Source organism: Nannobrachium achirus, assembly GCF_963921795.1.
Source record: "Nannobrachium achirus genome assembly, chromosome: 20".
NCBI lineage: Eukaryota > Metazoa > Chordata > Actinopteri > Myctophiformes > Myctophidae > Nannobrachium > Nannobrachium achirus.
The window spans coordinates 9,373,104-9,390,330 of NC_137827.1; the positions used below are offsets into that span (position 1 = coordinate 9,373,104).

Consider the following 17,227-nt stretch of genomic DNA (forward strand, 5'->3'; position numbering starts at 1 on the left):
GCAGTGGGGTTCTCTCTCTCTCTTGCTAACGTGCACCTCCTCTCTCCTGCAGGGGGCTTCAACCAGAAGGAGAAACAGAAGACGCTCTCCTCCTCTGCTGCTCCCGTCAGCCTCACAGCCCAGGAGCTGGGGGAGGAGCAGGAGAGGGTAAGACGGAGTCCCCTCCTCACAGTTGTGGAAACGCCTCACAAAGTAGCGGGACACTGCAATCGTATAGGGATGCAACAGTTAAACAAATCAGCAATTTAAAAACATATATACAGTACAGTTTCTTTAAAATATTAGGTTAGGTTATCTACTGCAATCATTAATCCAAATAGAATTATTTGAGTACTTCTATGTCTGATGCACAAGTCTGTTTTGATTGATTGAATGCTTTATTAACAATTTGTAAAAACGTATACAATAATGCTAAAAGGATAACGCAAAAGTTACTATCAAAACCTCCACTGGCTGTCAGTTATTCAGTCAGTCAGTCAGTCACATGTCACACTTTTGCCATTCTCATAGCTCCGCCATTTTTACATGCGACCTGACGGTCGCTTATCTCCCGATTTAGGGAGTCTTACTGTTGTCAAATAATTGCGTTCGAAGATTGTGTAATAAGTGTGAAAGGGCTCGTAGTGACGTGTACTTTGGCATGGCGTGGTTTCTCCAGATTCAGGAGCTGCAGGATCGCATCCAGAAGTGTTCCTCTCGCACGGCCATCGCTCCCCTGGGCAGAGACAGGCTGTACAGGCGCTACTGGCTCTTCCCCTCCACCAGCGCTCTGTTCGTGGAGGAGGACGCCTTCGGTCTGACGGAGGACATGCTAGAGCCCCGCCCCGCGCCTCCCTCACAGGAGGGACGGACGGAGGACGGACAGACGGAGGACGGAGAGCAGCAGGACACATCCATGGACACCAGCAGGTAGCAGGGCTGTTAAAGTTGGCTTAAAAACTAAAACTTTTCCCAAATTACACAAATTCCAATACTCTTCGTCTGCCCCTCGAGGTGTTTCGTCGTGCTTTAAGGCCGGGAACACATTTTTGTGTAGTACAGTACATGTACAGTATGTAGCAACATATTTGTTTTTTGTCATTTTTGAATAATATTTGACGTTTTTCATGAAGCCTTCGATTCATGGATATTTAGAGCTTTGATCACTGTTATTCAGAGATGCATAGCTTGCATTTCATCTCTTCCAGTTTAACTTTGCTCTCAGGCCGCTGACCTGCGCGCATGTAGTGCGTAGTGTTTACATTATTAGAATATGAGCAAAATATGATCAAGCGTTTAGTCAGATCTAAATCTTTTGACGTTTGGTGACACACAGTGCAGCCCGTGCCGTATCCAGACGACATAGTTTACATCACGTAGCTCGAGGAGTCTTTAGTACAGTAGCCAATAACTAAAATGGATATCAACACTCTTCTGGATCACACCTGATTATCAATGCTTCAGGCTGACATTGCCAAGGGGGAGGTGATTTGATTTACACTAAGCAATCATTAGAGATCAACATACCTTGTCCTGTTGGTAAACTGTGTTTTTGGGGCCTTTCGTCAATTTAGCAGCACGCTTACATAATTTTCTCCACCAGGCCAAACACTCACACGGACAGACCAGGAGCGAATACATAGTCTACGGCCGTCCTGCCTGGCAGAGACAATGATAATTAATAGCAACGGTGATTGTAATGGTAAGCTCTCTGAAATACTAACCTCCTCTCTATTCAGCCCCGCCCCCATGGTCCCCAGCGGCCCGCCAGTCATCCGTCCCAACCAATGGGCTTTCTACACCTCCGTGGAGGACGTGGAGCAGCTGATGGAGGCGCTGAACCCTCGCGGTCACAGAGAGAGCGGCCTGAAGGAGGCGCTACAGCAGGAGAAAGAGCGCATCGCACACATCCTCAAAAGCACTGCAGCTGATAAATATAACTATACAAGTAATATATTAATACCTGATACTACTTGATTTGTTAAAAGAATAACACGCACAGACAGCCTTAAAGGTTTTGTAAGTGATTTAATTGTGTTTGTTAAAATCAGTGTTAAATAGATATATACAGTAGCTACAGTTTTTGTTATTTTTGTAACGGGGATACAGGATAAACAAGTGAAATTAGAAGTGATGAAACAAAGAAATGAGCAATCAAAATTGGAACTGACCACTTTCAGAAAGTATACACTATAAACTATATACAGTATCTACACTATTACATGAGGATTCAGAACCCATTCCTGTTTGACGTTTTAGACAACCGTCTCCTCCTCCTTGCCTTTTCCTCCTAGACAAGCCAGAGGCCCCAGAATCCTCTGCTCCAGCTGAGAGTTTCATGGAGAACCGACTGCGAGATATGCTGTTGGATATTGAGGACAGAATCTATCAAGGAAGTCTGGGAATGCTGAAGGTACACACACACACACACACACACACACACACACACACACACACACACACACACACACACAGAGGTGTCTAAGGTTTATAGCACTTTTCCACTAGGCTTTTGAGCACGGCATTGTAAAGGAGGTTCTGCTGGTGTTTCTACATCAGCCTGGTCAGGTGGTAGTAACTGCGCTGAATCACGCTGATCAGCCTGGAGCCCCTCTCCCCCCACAAAAAAAATGATCGCACATTACGACACAATTTCCCAGTCGTGAGATTACATTTTGCTTTACTCCATGGCCATAATGTCTGTGAGGTTCGGGTCAGGGTAAGGCTTAAGCATAGTTTTTGTGATGTTAAAGGCATTAGCATGTATATTAAATTAATATGTTACTTCTCCCCCTCTGTACGTGGGTGTAGATCATGCAGAGGGACACGTGGAGAGCAGCTCTGGAGAAAGGCCAGTATGAGCTGCTACACAACGGAGAGATGAACGGAGGAGAGGACATGGAGGTGGACGCCTCACATCTGCTCATCAGCTCCAAGGACAGGTGGGTGGACCATGTTGGATCAGGAATCTTAATTAGGGTTGGGATTCGGAACTGGATCCAAGTTCATCCAACATCACATTTGGAACCCGTTTCAAATGTTGCTCCCCCCAAAAAATGGCCATAGCCAACAATTTTTTGGGCTTTGGGTTTTAGCCCAAGGAATGTTTTTCATGGATTCAGAAGCATGAAAAATCACAGATATAAAAAGCTAGATGCCTCATCCACCCCTGCAGTTAATTGGCGTGACTGGTAGAACAGGACTGGCGGAACTGTGGAACTGTGGAACTGGAAGGCCCTCTGCCCCCTGCAGTGGGAAAGAGGGAGTCCTGCCAGTCCTGCATCTGATTGGCCTACCAAGAGTCCCATTCTGTGACGAACAAGGAAGCGTCCTTCAGAATTCAGGAAGCTTGCCAGTCCTCTTTTACCATCACCCCTGAGCCTGAGGAGGCGTCTACCTTTATATGTCTATGTGAAAAAAATCCTAGTTTGACCCCTCACATGCTACTTAAACAGATTTATTTTCCTGTATAGTAAAGTTAATGGTACCCCAACTTTCAGCAGCTGTCACGGATTCCCCTAGGGAAACTGAATTCAATCTTTGTGAGATGTGTGTTACTAGTAGATACTTTTACAAACACATTGTTGAAGAACAAATTTTCGTAAGGAATTCATTCCAAGATTGGACATATTTCTGACTATTTGAGGTAGGATGGAGCATTGGATGGGTGGAAGGAGGGAGATCAGGGGTTTGCCACGAGGCAAGTAAAAAAAAAACAGGAAAAAAACTCATGCTCTCTTGCATGCAGCAAAAAATGCAGATCTACAGGCTCTTATTTTTGCTACCTGTATATTTCATCATTTATTAAATGGATTAGTTCAATAATATTGAAAATAAAAAATCAATTATTGACCTTTGCATCCCTATTTGAAAGTGTGATGTGCACCTAATGTTATCTCTTCTCTCTCTCTCTCTCTCTCTCTCTCTCTCTCTCTCTCTCTCTCTCTCTCTCTCTCTCTCTCTCTCTCTCTCTCTCTGGTGTATGTAATAGAGGTGCGTTGAGTGGCGTGTGTTCAGTGCAGTTGTTCAGACTGCAGGAGCTGCGAGGGGAGGTTGCCGGTTCCACCGGCCCGGGGACGCCCCAGCCACTGAACAGCACCGTCCGCTGCCTTGCTCAGGCCCTGGCCCAGATAGAGCAGGGAATGGAACGCAAGTTCCTCAAAGCGCCTCTGGGTAAGGAACTATGACCTGGTGTTGCTCATACTAATTCCTCACTGCGTGTCGGATATTAGTCTGGACTCGCGAGCAGAATTTTCATTTCCAAGGGCTGGATTAAAAATTGGCTCTGGACACCCTTTGTTAGCCTTCTGGTTGGTCTCTGACTGACCAACCAGCAGGCTCTATCTGCCTTGTCCCGCCCTGGTTCCGCCTTTTTGCTAAAACATAATGTTTTGGAGAAATAAAAACATTAAAATACATTCTGAGTCACTTTACTACCACTGAGCAGCTCCATTTTACTGAAACCAAGTTTGAAATTGGAATTGAACGCACAGAATAACAATACGAAGCAACTGAATTAAAATGGCAGTGGATGGAGTGTCCCACCAAGACACGGCAACCAATGGGTGTGAAGGGGGGCAGGACAACGGGTGGGACTTGACAAAGGGTGAATTGGTTAGACCAGAGCAGAGTGGCGACACGCTTTGATCTCACCGCAGACCGGAAGTGGCTTTGCATGGAGCCTGTTCTCATTCTTAGCGAGCCTCTGCTGTTCTTCAGCCCCGTCCGCCCCAGGGGCATTATAGTTCTGCCGATTTAAAATGACTCCAATACGGAACTAAAACGTCCTATGATTGGCCGCTAGTTGCGCTGTTTAAAAATTGCCTTTCAATCACCATCATATTCGTTTTGTCGAAATGTGGTCCAATGTATTTTAAAATAAATGATAAAGTTGCGGGGGGGCGTGGCCAACTAAACTGATACCAGCCGGCTGTGTTCTTCTTCGTGTGCTGTATTTCGGGAGGCTCCGACCACATTCTCCCATGTATCCCCGCGTTGCACGTGACCGTTGGCAGCCAATAGCATCTCTGATGCCTTTACAATTCTATGATGGCGACACCCATTCCAAGGGGTAGAAAGGGCCATTTGCGCTGCATAGAAACCAATGGCTTCGCTTCGTCCATATTTTTCTACAGTGTATGGTCCGCCCCCATTATAACCGAGGCATTTTCACTCGCTGGTAAGTAGACTAAATAACGTCTTTTTCACCCTTTTAGTAATGTTGCCTACCTTGGAGAGGCCCGTGAATGCGTTACTTAAAAAGGGTGGAAAAGACGTGATTTAGTCTACTTACCAACGAGTGAAAATGCCTCGGTTATAATGGGGGCAGACGGGGCTGAAGAGCAGCAAAGGCTCGCAAATAAAAGGGAAAAACAGCGCCCTCTCTGTTTCGTTCCTTTGCGCAGCATTAGATAGTCTGTTTTGAGACCCAGGACGACTTGCTGCATGGGCAAAACTGCAGGGGTAATGTAGATCTAACCTGTAGTTATTGGTAATCATATCGATCTAGCTTAGATTCAGAAGACATTTATAGAATCGGGTCAAAATTACTATTTTTAATTTAAATTTACTATTTAAATTTAAATTAAAATTTTTACGATTTTTCAAAAATAGCAGATCTACAAGCTCGCAGCGCACTGTGAGCTTGTATATCTGCTATTTTTCAATAGTTAAAGCATAAAACAATGATGCACAATAATGTGTACCCGTTCTAAATGGGTTAACTGATGTGTTTTTCATTAGCAGAATAACTCAAGTTGGTGTGTGTCTGTCTGTCTATCTGTGCAGGCGATGATGAGTCCAAGAAGGACCAGAAGAACAAGAAGAAAGGGAAGAAAGATGATGACCAATCCAGTGAAGGTAAGACGACAACTGTCTGTCTGTCTGTCTGTCTGTCAGAGGGCTGTTACCTTGTCTATCTCTGGCTGATTTTAGTCACCTGTGTGTGTCAGATGGTATTGATGACCTCTCTCTCTCTCTCTGTGTGTCAGATGGCAGTGACAGTGGTCGGGTGTGTAAGACGATTTTGGAACGTTGGAGAGACTCGCTGCAATCCTGCTCCAGTCTTTCTCAGGTCAGTACCGCTTGGGACCCGTTCAAGGTTCAATACCGGTTGGAACCGGTTCAAAACGCAAGTATGTCATCCGCAAGACATCCGTGTATTGCAAACCATGGGCGGAAGTGATGTGCGCCCGCTTTACTTTTTGTAGTTGGCTAGCTAGCCCACTTAACTACATGTTGTAATCAGTTGGTACTTGGTAGACCAGGCCCTGGGCTTCATTGCAGTCCCAGGTTTCCAGAAGGTTGTGTAACGCCCGGGGATTCGAACCCGGGTCTCCCGCCTTAACCACTAGAGCAGGGGTCTTCAACAGGGGGTCCGGGACCCCTAGGGGGTCCTCAGAGTTACTACAGGGGGTCCTCCAAATCTTTGTGTGATAGAAACTGTTTTTCCTCCTCCATTTTATATATTAACCAATTGAACCCTAGCGTCCATATTCGGAGAACTTAAGCCAAAAATAGCAGATCTACAAGTAGATGTAGAGGGGGAAAAGAGCAGACTAATTACAGAGTGAACGTTTTTTTTAAGTATTGACGGTACAAGTGTTAAATATCTGAAAACACAAATTGACATGATTCCAGCATTAGAGGGTTATTATCCCTATGATCTGGGGGAGATATTAGACTTTTAAAGTCATCAGGCTGAGGTTTTTAGCCACTCTGCTACACTTGTTTACCCATTTCCAGTTCATATAACTTTGTTTGATCGGCTCAGTAGCAGATTTGAACTGCAAACCTTTTGAAGGTGTCGTGTGTGTTTCCAGTTCAAATCTGCAGCAGAGCCAATCAAAGAATGCTGTGGTAAAAACAAAATTAACCGCTACAGGAAACTGGTATGCCACCTTCTGGAAACGAGACTCCCTCTTTTCAGGGTGTTTTTTGCCCAGGGACTGCCTCCTAATAGGCCTTTCCCTAACCTTATTTAAAGGAGTAGTTCACCCCCAAAATGACTTTTTTCTATCGATTACTCACACCATGGAGACTTGAGTTCAATAATATTGTTTTGCATTTGTCATATTCCTAAGACAAAACAAATATATTTATTATAGTAAATGTATCCCCATTGATTCCGGACGGGGACCCAAATGCATTCGGGTCCCCAAAAATATCCATGAATTCTGAGTCTGCATGGTTTGAGTAATCAATAGAAAAAAGGTCATTTTGGGGGTGAACTACTCCTTTAACCTCGCAGACGAGACATTATGCCTAAATCTAACCTCAAAACCCTACCCATCTGAGGGCAAACACCCTGAAAAAGAGGGACTGTCTTCTGGAGAGAAAAAAATATACTTTATGTGGAAATGTACTGTACAATGACTGAACAGTGATTATTGTCTCCAGGTGTTTGTCCATCTGTCCACGTTGGACAGGAGTATTATCTGGGCCAAGTCTCTCCTCAACACCCGCTGTAAGCTGTGCAGGAGGAAAGGAGACGCAGAGAACATGTTACTGTGCGACGCGTGTGACCGAGGACACCACCTGCACTGTCTGAGACCCAGGCTTAAGGTACACACACACACACACACAGAGACACACACACACACACACCATCTACAAGCTTGTAGATCTGCTATTTTCAGCGCGCAACACCTCACACCTAACGATTTAGTCTACTTTTTATTTTGTTGACGAAATTGTCTAATATATTTTGTCTTAGTTTTAGTCATCTTAGTTTAGTTTTTATTTAGTTTTCATCAGTGAAAAAAGCACAGTCGACAAACATTTTTCGTCATAGTTTTAGTCGACAAAATCAACACTGCTACCTTCTCTTCTTTCTCCTCTGCTCTCTCTCTTCTCTCTCTCTCTCTCTCTCTCTCTCTCTCTCCTACTCTCCTACTCTCTCTCTCTCTCTCTCTCTCTCTCTCTCTCTCTCTCTCTCTCTCCTACTCTCTCTCTCTGCAGTCTGTCCCAGGAGGAGACTGGTTCTGTCCAGACTGTCGTCCCAAGCAGCGCTCCGTCCGCCTGCCGTCCCGCCAGCGCTCCTCCATCGACGAGGAGGAGTCTGAGAACGAGGAGGAGGAGTCTGAAGAGGAGGAGGAGTCCGAGGAGGAAGAGGAGGAGTCCGAGGAGGAGGAGGAAGAATCGTCCGCTGAGGAGGAGGAGCCAGTGAGGTGTGACCGCAGACCAAAAGCAGACATGACGGCCATTTTATGTTTCAGGCAGTTATTGTTTTAGATGAGACGTTTACTATATGTCATACACACTAGGGCATTCACCAAATATTTGAATATTTGAATATCAAAGTCACTATTCGACGTTGTTCACCGAAGTCGAATATTCGTTTTTTTTATTTTTATTTTTTTTATATAGTTTTCTCTTAAAAAAAAAACCACCCTGACGGGCACTTGGAATTGTAGGTATTACATTTAATGTGACTCGGTTCCGCAGATTAATATTGTGAAAATAGCAGATCTAGATCGGCTATTTTCACAATGTTCGCCTCTTGCTTACTTAATATTTGACAGTTTGGCTAGTCCTGTTGAATATTCGACTATTCGAATACTTTGAGGTCGAATAATTCGAATATTAGAAATGATTGGAAAGTCAAAACTGCCATGACATACATGTTCTTTACAAGTGTATGTGAACTTTTGATGGGAACCGCTGTTAGTTTTAAATGTTCCCTCTCTCTCCTCTCCCAGCAGCAAGAAGGTGTCTGCAGCAGTGAAGTTGCCCCCGTCCTCCAGAGGCTCAGCAGTGAAGTTGCCCCCAGCCAAGGGCTCCAAGTCGGCCAAACAGGGGGGCTCCAACCAGAGCACGCCCAAAGGTCAACAGGTGTCCTCCAGAAACGGCAACTCTGCTGGAAAGAACTCTTCAGCGTCCAAGTTAGTATCTATCTATACACACACACACACACACACACACACACGCATAACAAACTGATAAGACTACTGATAAACCTCCACCCCGGGACTCGCTGGGGCTTGGATGGCTCAAGGTTCGTAGACGGAGCACAGCAACCTGGGTCTGGTCTTTTAAATCAGTGGTTCCCAAACCTTTTAGCTCAAGAGCCAAAATAGAAAGGAGACATTTGCCCGGGACCCAAACTAATGAAAAGAGCAGATCTACAAGCTCACAACGCGTCGCTTTTATTTTATTTATTTGTGAAATTACCTTGTGTTTTCCTTGTTTAATAGTAAATCGCTCTGGGTAAAATGCATTATACTGTACAGCCACCAAAATGTGAAATGCCCCACCACCAGCCATGGAACTTATTGCTTCCCCATTCACATTGAAAACCGACCTAAAAACTCAAATTATATCTTAGACTTGGATCATTTTATCCTCTTCTAGCTTTCCCTCAAAGAGTCAAACAACCCATTCCCTCAGCAGGCTCCAAGCTTTTGTTTCTGCTGATATGTAATGTATGTCTTGATGATGAATAGAGTACAGTGAACCACAATGGAAACATTTAACTTTTAAAATGGACTTCTCATCACATCCCAGGTCTTCAGCCAAAAAGGCCACACCCTCCTCGTCCAAGGCGACCCCGGTGTCCAACGGCAGAGCTCCCCCCCGCGCGGGGGTTCGAACCAGCAGCCGCCTGAGCACAGAGATCCTGGCCGCTCCCAGCAGCAACCCGTCCTCCGCACAGAAGAGAACCGCTACTGGTAATTCACCACTTACATCCTCTGCCCCCTCTGGGGCGGCATAGCTCAGGGGTAGAGAAACCGTTATTAGAGCATGAAGGGTTCCCGAAGGGTTCCCAGTTCGAATCCGGGCTCCCCCTGAGTTAATGTCGAAGGGTCCTTGGGCAAGACTCTGAACCCCACATTGCTCCCGGTGAGCAGGTTGGTGCCTTGCATGGTTTCCTCCGCCACCGGTGTATGAATGTGTGCGTGAATGGGTGAATGTAATGCACAATCTCTGTAAAGCGCTTTGGATAAAAGCGCTATATAAATGCACCATTTACCATTTAAACCAATACCCTATGTTTACCAGGGTCGGTTCTGTACTTGGTCCACTCTTTTGTCCCCTAGAAACCAAATATGGGCGCACCAGCTCAGTGGCTCTGTGGTTAGATTCAGGTCATACCATATAAGAATGGGACCCAATGCCTCCCTGCTTGGCACTCAGCATCAAGTGTTGGATTAGGGCTAAGTCCCTGCGACATACTAGCGTCATGTCCAGGGATGTTGGCTGGAGGAATGTAATGTGCCTCACACTACAAGAAACAAGAGATGGGCTCCTGCCCTATGGGAGACACGGCTTGGCAAGGCTTATTACTACTACACCAAATATCTTCGCCCCACAATCACACACTTCTTTACTGCTGTAAACCTGTGATGAGACCAAGCTGACTGTGAGATCTACAAGCTCACAACGCATCATGTTTCGATGCGTTTGAGCTTTTAGAGCTGGTATTTTCACATACAGTATGTCACTCCCAGAATAGGGACATATTTTTTTGGCATTTCCAGTTTTCATTTTAATTTATCACTATGGCCAGGAGAGGGCGCCCTACTGCCAATAAATGGCAGGAATACAAAGTCAGCCTGAAGAGGAATCTCTCTGCTCTTCATAATTATTACTTAATTTCTACACCCCCTGGACTTTGTAGTTGTCTCCTTGTCTGTTATACTTTTGTAGTGGTACGAACGTACGTACGCACTGGATTACGTACGAACTGAATTCCAGGAATCACAGTTCTAACAGACAACTAACCTCCCTGGCAGTGTCGCTAAAACTACTACTAAAATGGATGTTGGACTGTAAGGCTTTAACATGATTTTTTAACTGGTCCTCTCTCCCCTCCAGATGTCTCTCCGCCTTCTAAACCCAAACCGGTCCTCCTGTCCGGCGCGTCGGCTTCCTCTCGCCGCAGTTCCGGTCGTAACTATGGCGTCCACGAGCTGTCAGCGTGCGAGCAGCTGACGGTAGAACTGGTCCGACATCCAGACAGCTGGCCCTTCATTAAGCTGGTGTCAAAGACTCAGGTACGCATGAAGGACATAACATGTACAGTACACAGTACAGTACACCACTACATTTTGGATTCATGTTAAACGTGTGTTTTCGGACATTTAACCACTTAAACCCTCGATACTTTGCCCAAATACCTTTGGTTTGGTACTTTTTCTACCCTGTACACCAAACCTCTTCCCTGAAAATAGCAGCGTTGTGAGCTTGTAGATCTGCTATTTTTGGCTAATGTATGTAAGAATAGGGATGTGGTTATTGAGTTCACCGTCCAAAAACACTTCTAGATTTTCTGAATGTAGATTTTACATTTTAAGCTAAAGAAGATTTTGATAAATTGATGACAGGGGAAGTGGAGAGATCATCTTATCTTATATTGATTATTTAGCTAGTAAATAATTTTGAGCCTGTAAACATGTCGTTTGATCTAAGCCGCTCATTGGGATACATGGATAGTAGATAAATGTAAACATGTTTGATCTAAGCCGCTCATTGGGATACATGGATAGTAGATAAATGTAAACATGTTTGATCTAAGCCGCTCATTGGGATACATGGATAGTAGATAAATGTATGTGTCTGTGCTTTTTGTCTGGTGTTCAGGTTCCTGACTACTATGACATCATTAAGACACCCATTGCTTTGAGCACCATCAGAGAGAGACTGAACAACTGTGAATATAAAACCTCAGGTAACAACTAGACGCATAACAGCCACAACACTACTGAACATAGAACCTTAATTTTGATATTTATGGCATACAGCTCAGGAAAATCTAAAATCCATACCATATCTCAAAATATATTACACACGGCCAAGGATTTATATACAGAAATGTCAAACTTCTGAAACGTTATGTTAATTTATGCACTTAGTACTTGGTCAGGAATACTTTTGAACAGATGTCTTCATCGATGGGGCGTGGCATGAATGTGGTCAGCCTGTGGTACTGCTCAGGTGTTATGGAAGCCCAGGTTTGCTTTGATAGAGGCCTTAAGCTCACCTGTGTGGTTGAGTCTGGTCTCATCTTCCTCTTGACAACACAAAATAGATTCTCTGTGGGGTTCAGGTCAGGCCAGTAGGCTCGTCAGTTAAGCCCAGTAATACCATTGTCATTACACCAGTTACTAGTAGTTATGACTTTGTGGGCAGGTGCCAACTAAGTGCTCCTAGCTAAAGGAAATCATCCTCGCCATAAAGCTTGTCAACCTACGGAAGCAGAAAGTGCTCTAAAATCCCTTGGTAGATGGCTGTGTTGACCGAATTTGGTAAAAAAAACAGTGGACCAACACCAGCAATACAATACTGGTTTTGCTCCAAAATGTGTGCATTTGTACACTGCCAGAGTTAACCCATTTAGGCCTAGGATTATTGACTGCTTTAACTATTGAAAAATAGCAGATATACAAGCTCACAGCGCGGCACCGAGTGCCGCGCTGCGAGCTTGTAGATCTGCTATTTTTGAAAAATCGTGAAAATGTGTGCAAATTTTTTCAATATATATTTTTCAAAGCAGACTTTTGTAACTCAAATCTCTGCTTCTGGGGGGTCCCTGGAACAACATATTTTGAGATGGGGGTCTGCGGCCGAATAAATGTAATTTTGGGGGTCCTTGACATGAGAAAGTTTGAGAACAGCTGATTTAGAGGAAGGATTTAGAAGTCGGGTCAAAGATCGGGTCAAAGATATTCAAAGACTTGCACACATTTTCATGATTTTTCAAAAATGGCAGATCTACATGCTCGCAGCGCGGCACTCGGTGCCACGCTGTGAGCTTGTATATCTGCTATTTTTCAATAGTTAAAGCATAAAATAATGGTTAAAGTGGTTCAAATCTAACGCGACTCGGGCGCGTTCCAGGTATTTGAGAGCTTGAAATGTGAGCGTTTGAGAAACCACTGCTTTATTCCATGCTAGCCCACCTGACTGACCACTTGTCTCTCTCTCTGTCTCTAGCGGAGTACATAGAGGACATGGGTCTGATGTTTGCTAACTGTTTCCAGTACAATCCTCGCCACACCAACGAGGCCAAGGCTGGCCAGCGCCTCCAGTCCTTCTTCCAGTCGGAGCTCACCAACCTGGGTCTCACCCAGGATAGCACCCCCCCTCCCACCAAGCGCTCCAGAACGTAAACCTAACGCACCCCTGGTCACCAACCCTGGTCCTCTAAAACAGTGGTTCCCAAACACTGGGTCGGGACCCTATTGTGGGTCAGACACAATTTCTCTGGGTCATGACTCGAGTAAAAAATAAAATATACCTTTCACAAAATTTCCCCTCCCCAAAAAAATATTTTTCTGTCTAGAAATTAAAGAAGATAAACCAATAAATAAAATATGATAATAATTAAAAAGTAGTGAAATTAGCTGATCTACTAGCTCACAACACTGTGCAAAGCAACGCGTTGTGAGCTTGTAAATCTGCTATTTTTACTAGTTTGGGGCCCGGGCAAACGTCTTAATTTCTCTTTTGAGCTAAAAGGTTTGGGAACCACTGCTCTAAAGGAAAAACACTGGTTCTCAACGTCGGATCCGGGGACCACCATAGAGTCCAAATGGACCCGGGTCAGTAAACCCTTGAGTTAAATTAGCTGAGGATATCGCAGTGTTTATCGGGGGTCCCAGAGATGAGAAATGGTATCGAATGCGGTCTGATCCATATCTAACTGGTGGTCCTTGAAATTCAAAAGGTTGAGAATCGATTGTGATTCTCAGGCGTTCTAGCTAAGTAAGTGGTCTACTGACACCATCTTGGATCCAAATATCGCTCTAGTTAATTCTACGTTGTCTAAACATGAAAAATCATTCTAGTGTTCGCACATTGGATCATGTTGAATTATCAATGGCTGTCCTGTCCACAATAAAGTAACCTAATACGTGAAAACTTTAAAACAGCATAATTCTGCAGTTATAATAAAGTTACTGGCATTTCTCGGGACCTCTAGTACTGCAGGTTTTCTATCCTCCCATGACCGCTTGTACTAAAAGCAGCAGTTTAAGGGGTCCCAAAAGACCAGGCTTGGTGACCGCTACCATTAACCTTTTGGTCAGTAGATCTTTGACAACCTCGTTTAGAGAAGAACATGCTCCCGCTAGTGTTTGAGCTTCTTCCGTTTATTATAATTATTTTGGTTGGTCAACCATATTTCCCTCTGAGCTCTGACTGTGTCATCATTATAGTAAACTAGGTTCTTCCGCTAGAATAGCGCAACTGTAGATTCTGCCAACCAAATGGCTGGTAATGCAGGCAAACTACCAGCGACCTAGAATGGTTGTTCACCTGTCTATGCTGCAGGTAGACGCCAACCCTACAGACAGATCTAAAAGTTACAGATGGACCCTGTTTGATGTCACGTTGACCGATGTTTGCCTGTGATTCTTAGTCACAGCCGTCTGTGAACCTCACACACCTGTGACTTCTGTCTTTTCAAAGTTTGATTTCATAACTTAGCGTAATATGTTCATTTTTGAAGGGTGCACCCGTTCACCTGCAGACCGCTCACCAACTTTTGATAGCCTCCGTTTAGGAAGTGGTACTCGGTTCATTGGTCCGTTTGCTCCTCCTGTACTTCAGAGATATTGACTGATGAAGTTCAGACTTGTTCTAGGCAGCTAACAGTCTCCTCAACCTAGCTCATGCCGAAGTTAATGTTGTTGTGATAGCATGGGTCTAGTATGTAACACATTGCACACTAACCAGGTAATAATAACTATATTGATATTGAGGTGGCTAGGTTGAGTATGTAACTTAAACATCTTACAATCACATTTCTCAGATATTAAATATACAAACGGTGTGTGAGTTGGAAGTACGGACGCATGTCCTCTTTCTACAGTGTCCTGGGTTTGTTTGTGCCATTCAGGTGAGAGAGGTTTTAGGGTAATTCCGTTTGAATCACAGCAGGACGAGTACAGCTAGAATCGGCATCATCCAAACGGCAAATAATAAACGTTTTAGTTTAGTTTAGTTTTTTTCTCCTAATGCACAGAACAGATCTGAAACTATCTGGATATTTGTGAAACATTCCTGAGATAAAAAATGGCTGTCGAATCATTCCATTATTACCACTCAGAAACTAAGGACCACTAACTTTTGCACTGAAACATTTAATCCAAACAGGCCGCCGTGTTTTGCTCAGGGAGCTAAAATTGAAATTTGATTCTTTCTTTTTTTAAAGTGATCGTGGTGCATTTTCTGACTACTACTATTCAGAGTACTACTGTTAGAAACAGCTATCCAAGCCTTGAGGTTTCAGTTATGTTCCGTTTGATTTGTCAGGCTTTATTGGGCTTGTGTTTAACGTTGGATTATGGTGACCTGTTAATTCTGTGTTTATTTCATATGTTCATGTGCTCAGTTTCAGCACTAATGGCGTCTTCCTCTACGCTGAAAACAAGCGGCAGAATTATTTCGTTTCTGAGGGCTGTGAGATCTTGGACACAAACACCAAACATAATATACACAACAAATGTACAACACTTAAATATGCAACACGCTTATAGACCATTCACAACAGTTTATAAACATTTTTTCCCTTTTCTTTCCAGTGCAACACTACACTGGAAACCCATGTTTCTTATTCATTTCTCATTTGTCTTTTGGTTATTTATTATTTAGTTTGAAATGTTCTTCCTTTATTTATGAGTGTTTTTTTGTTTTATAGTTTGAGAATGTTTGTTTTGTATATTAGAGCTGAATCTCTCCTCTGCTCCGTAGCCTGTTTGATAATGTGTAAAGATTTTAATATGTAAAAAATAAATTGACTTTTTGTAATTTTTCTCATTTTAGTGTTGCTTTATTTATGTAGTGTGTGCGTGTGCATATATATATATATATATATATATATATATATATATATATATATATATATATATATATATATTAGGGATGGTCCGATCAGGTTTTTTGGAACCGATCACCGATCACAAAAGTTTGATCACCCGATACCGATCAATCACTGATCCGATCAAGTTATTATTTATATATTATTTATATTTTCTAAATGTTAATGTTTTAACTTTAATTAATTAATTCACTCATGAATTCATTTATATATTTGCCTTATAGTTATTTACCAGCATTACTATGTATTTATCATAGCAGTAACTAATTATTCCTTCAGTACTGTGGAAATCAATACCCCAAAATGGCCTCAAGTGGGCATACTGAACGGCTGGTAGATCGGATGCACCGATCGGATCGGATCGGTGAATTTACCTTTTGATCTAAACCACCGATTATCGCCGATCACGCTTTGATCGGCCCGATCCGATCCATTGCCGATTGATCTGTAACATCTCTAATATATATATATATATATATATATATATATATATATATATATACACATACATCCACACACACACACACACATACATATGTGGCGGCGAGAGTCGCAGCCCCAGCCTGAAGCCTCAAAAGTCTAGTATCTGCCCTCATTCCATAGGATATTCCTTTAAAAAAAAAAAAAAAAATGGTGCATTTATATAGCGCTTTTATCCAAAGCGCTTTACAGAGATTGTGCATTACATTCACCCATTCACGCACACATTCATACACCGGTAGCAGAGGAAACCATGCAAGGCACCAACCTACTCACCGGGAGCAATGTGGGGTTCAGAGTCTTGCCCAACGACCCTTCGACATTAACTCAGGGGGAGCCCGGATTCGAACTGGGAACCCTTCGGGAACCCTTCGTGCTCTAATAACGGTTTCTCTACCCCGGAGCTATGCCGCCCCACCCCTGAGCTATGCCGCCCCACCCCTGAGCTATGCCGCCCCTTTGGAGTGATGGTTAAGATATTGGACTTTCATGCGGGAGACCCTGGTTCGAAACCGGGTGGGGAGGTTCGGATCACCTCCGTTACACATACATACATACATACATATATATCCTGCACTGCGTTTGGGGTCATTGCACCCATGACATTTTATCGAACAGCTAGGTGACCAGATGATGATCCAACAACGGGTGTTTTCATTATAATAATAAACGTTATTTATAAAAGCGCTTTTCGAAAACAATGTTTACAAAGTGCTTTACAGTGCCAAGATAAAAACAAAATATTCATAAATATAAACAGTGGTTCAATTAAAATAAAAAATCTAATAAAACCAAAGCATAGAAGTACATACATATGTGCAAAATAGAGGTACTAAAATCTAAGGAAAAGCCTTAGTGTACAGACAGGTGAATCACTCCTGAAAACAGGTTTTCAGGAGTGATTCATTGAATCTAACATGGTTGAAAAAGGTTTATATATAGACCCCC

At 43.4% G+C, this 17,227-nt stretch overlaps 1 protein-coding gene across 2 annotated transcripts in view; it reads left to right on the forward strand.

Annotated features, from left to right (window-relative positions):
- Nucleotides 1-15,662, forward strand: part of baz1a (bromodomain adjacent to zinc finger domain, 1A) — a 34,501-nt gene extending 18,839 nt beyond the window's left edge. Inside the window, exons 17-31 of one of the 2 annotated variants that reach the window (XM_080750514.1) lie at nt 53-147; nt 659-909; nt 1,719-1,927; nt 2,274-2,392; nt 2,791-2,921; nt 3,971-4,152; nt 5,767-5,838; nt 5,970-6,052; nt 7,378-7,542; nt 7,939-8,147; nt 8,679-8,861; nt 9,484-9,647; nt 10,795-10,973; nt 11,560-11,647; nt 12,913-15,662. In XM_080750514.1, the coding sequence (XP_080606640.1) occupies nt 53-147; nt 659-909; nt 1,719-1,927; nt 2,274-2,392; nt 2,791-2,921; nt 3,971-4,152; nt 5,767-5,838; nt 5,970-6,052; nt 7,378-7,542; nt 7,939-8,147; nt 8,679-8,861; nt 9,484-9,647; nt 10,795-10,973; nt 11,560-11,647; nt 12,913-13,088 (2,306 nt within the window). In that variant the 3' untranslated portion in view covers nt 13,089-15,662. The remainder of the gene's footprint in view (nt 1-52; nt 148-658; nt 910-1,718; nt 1,928-2,273; nt 2,393-2,790; nt 2,922-3,970; nt 4,153-5,766; nt 5,839-5,969; nt 6,053-7,377; nt 7,543-7,938; nt 8,148-8,678; nt 8,862-9,483; nt 9,648-10,794; nt 10,974-11,559; nt 11,648-12,912) is intronic. The other variant, XM_080750515.1, reaches the window with a different exon arrangement.
- The last annotated feature ends 1,565 nt before the right edge of the window (nt 15,663-17,227 follow it).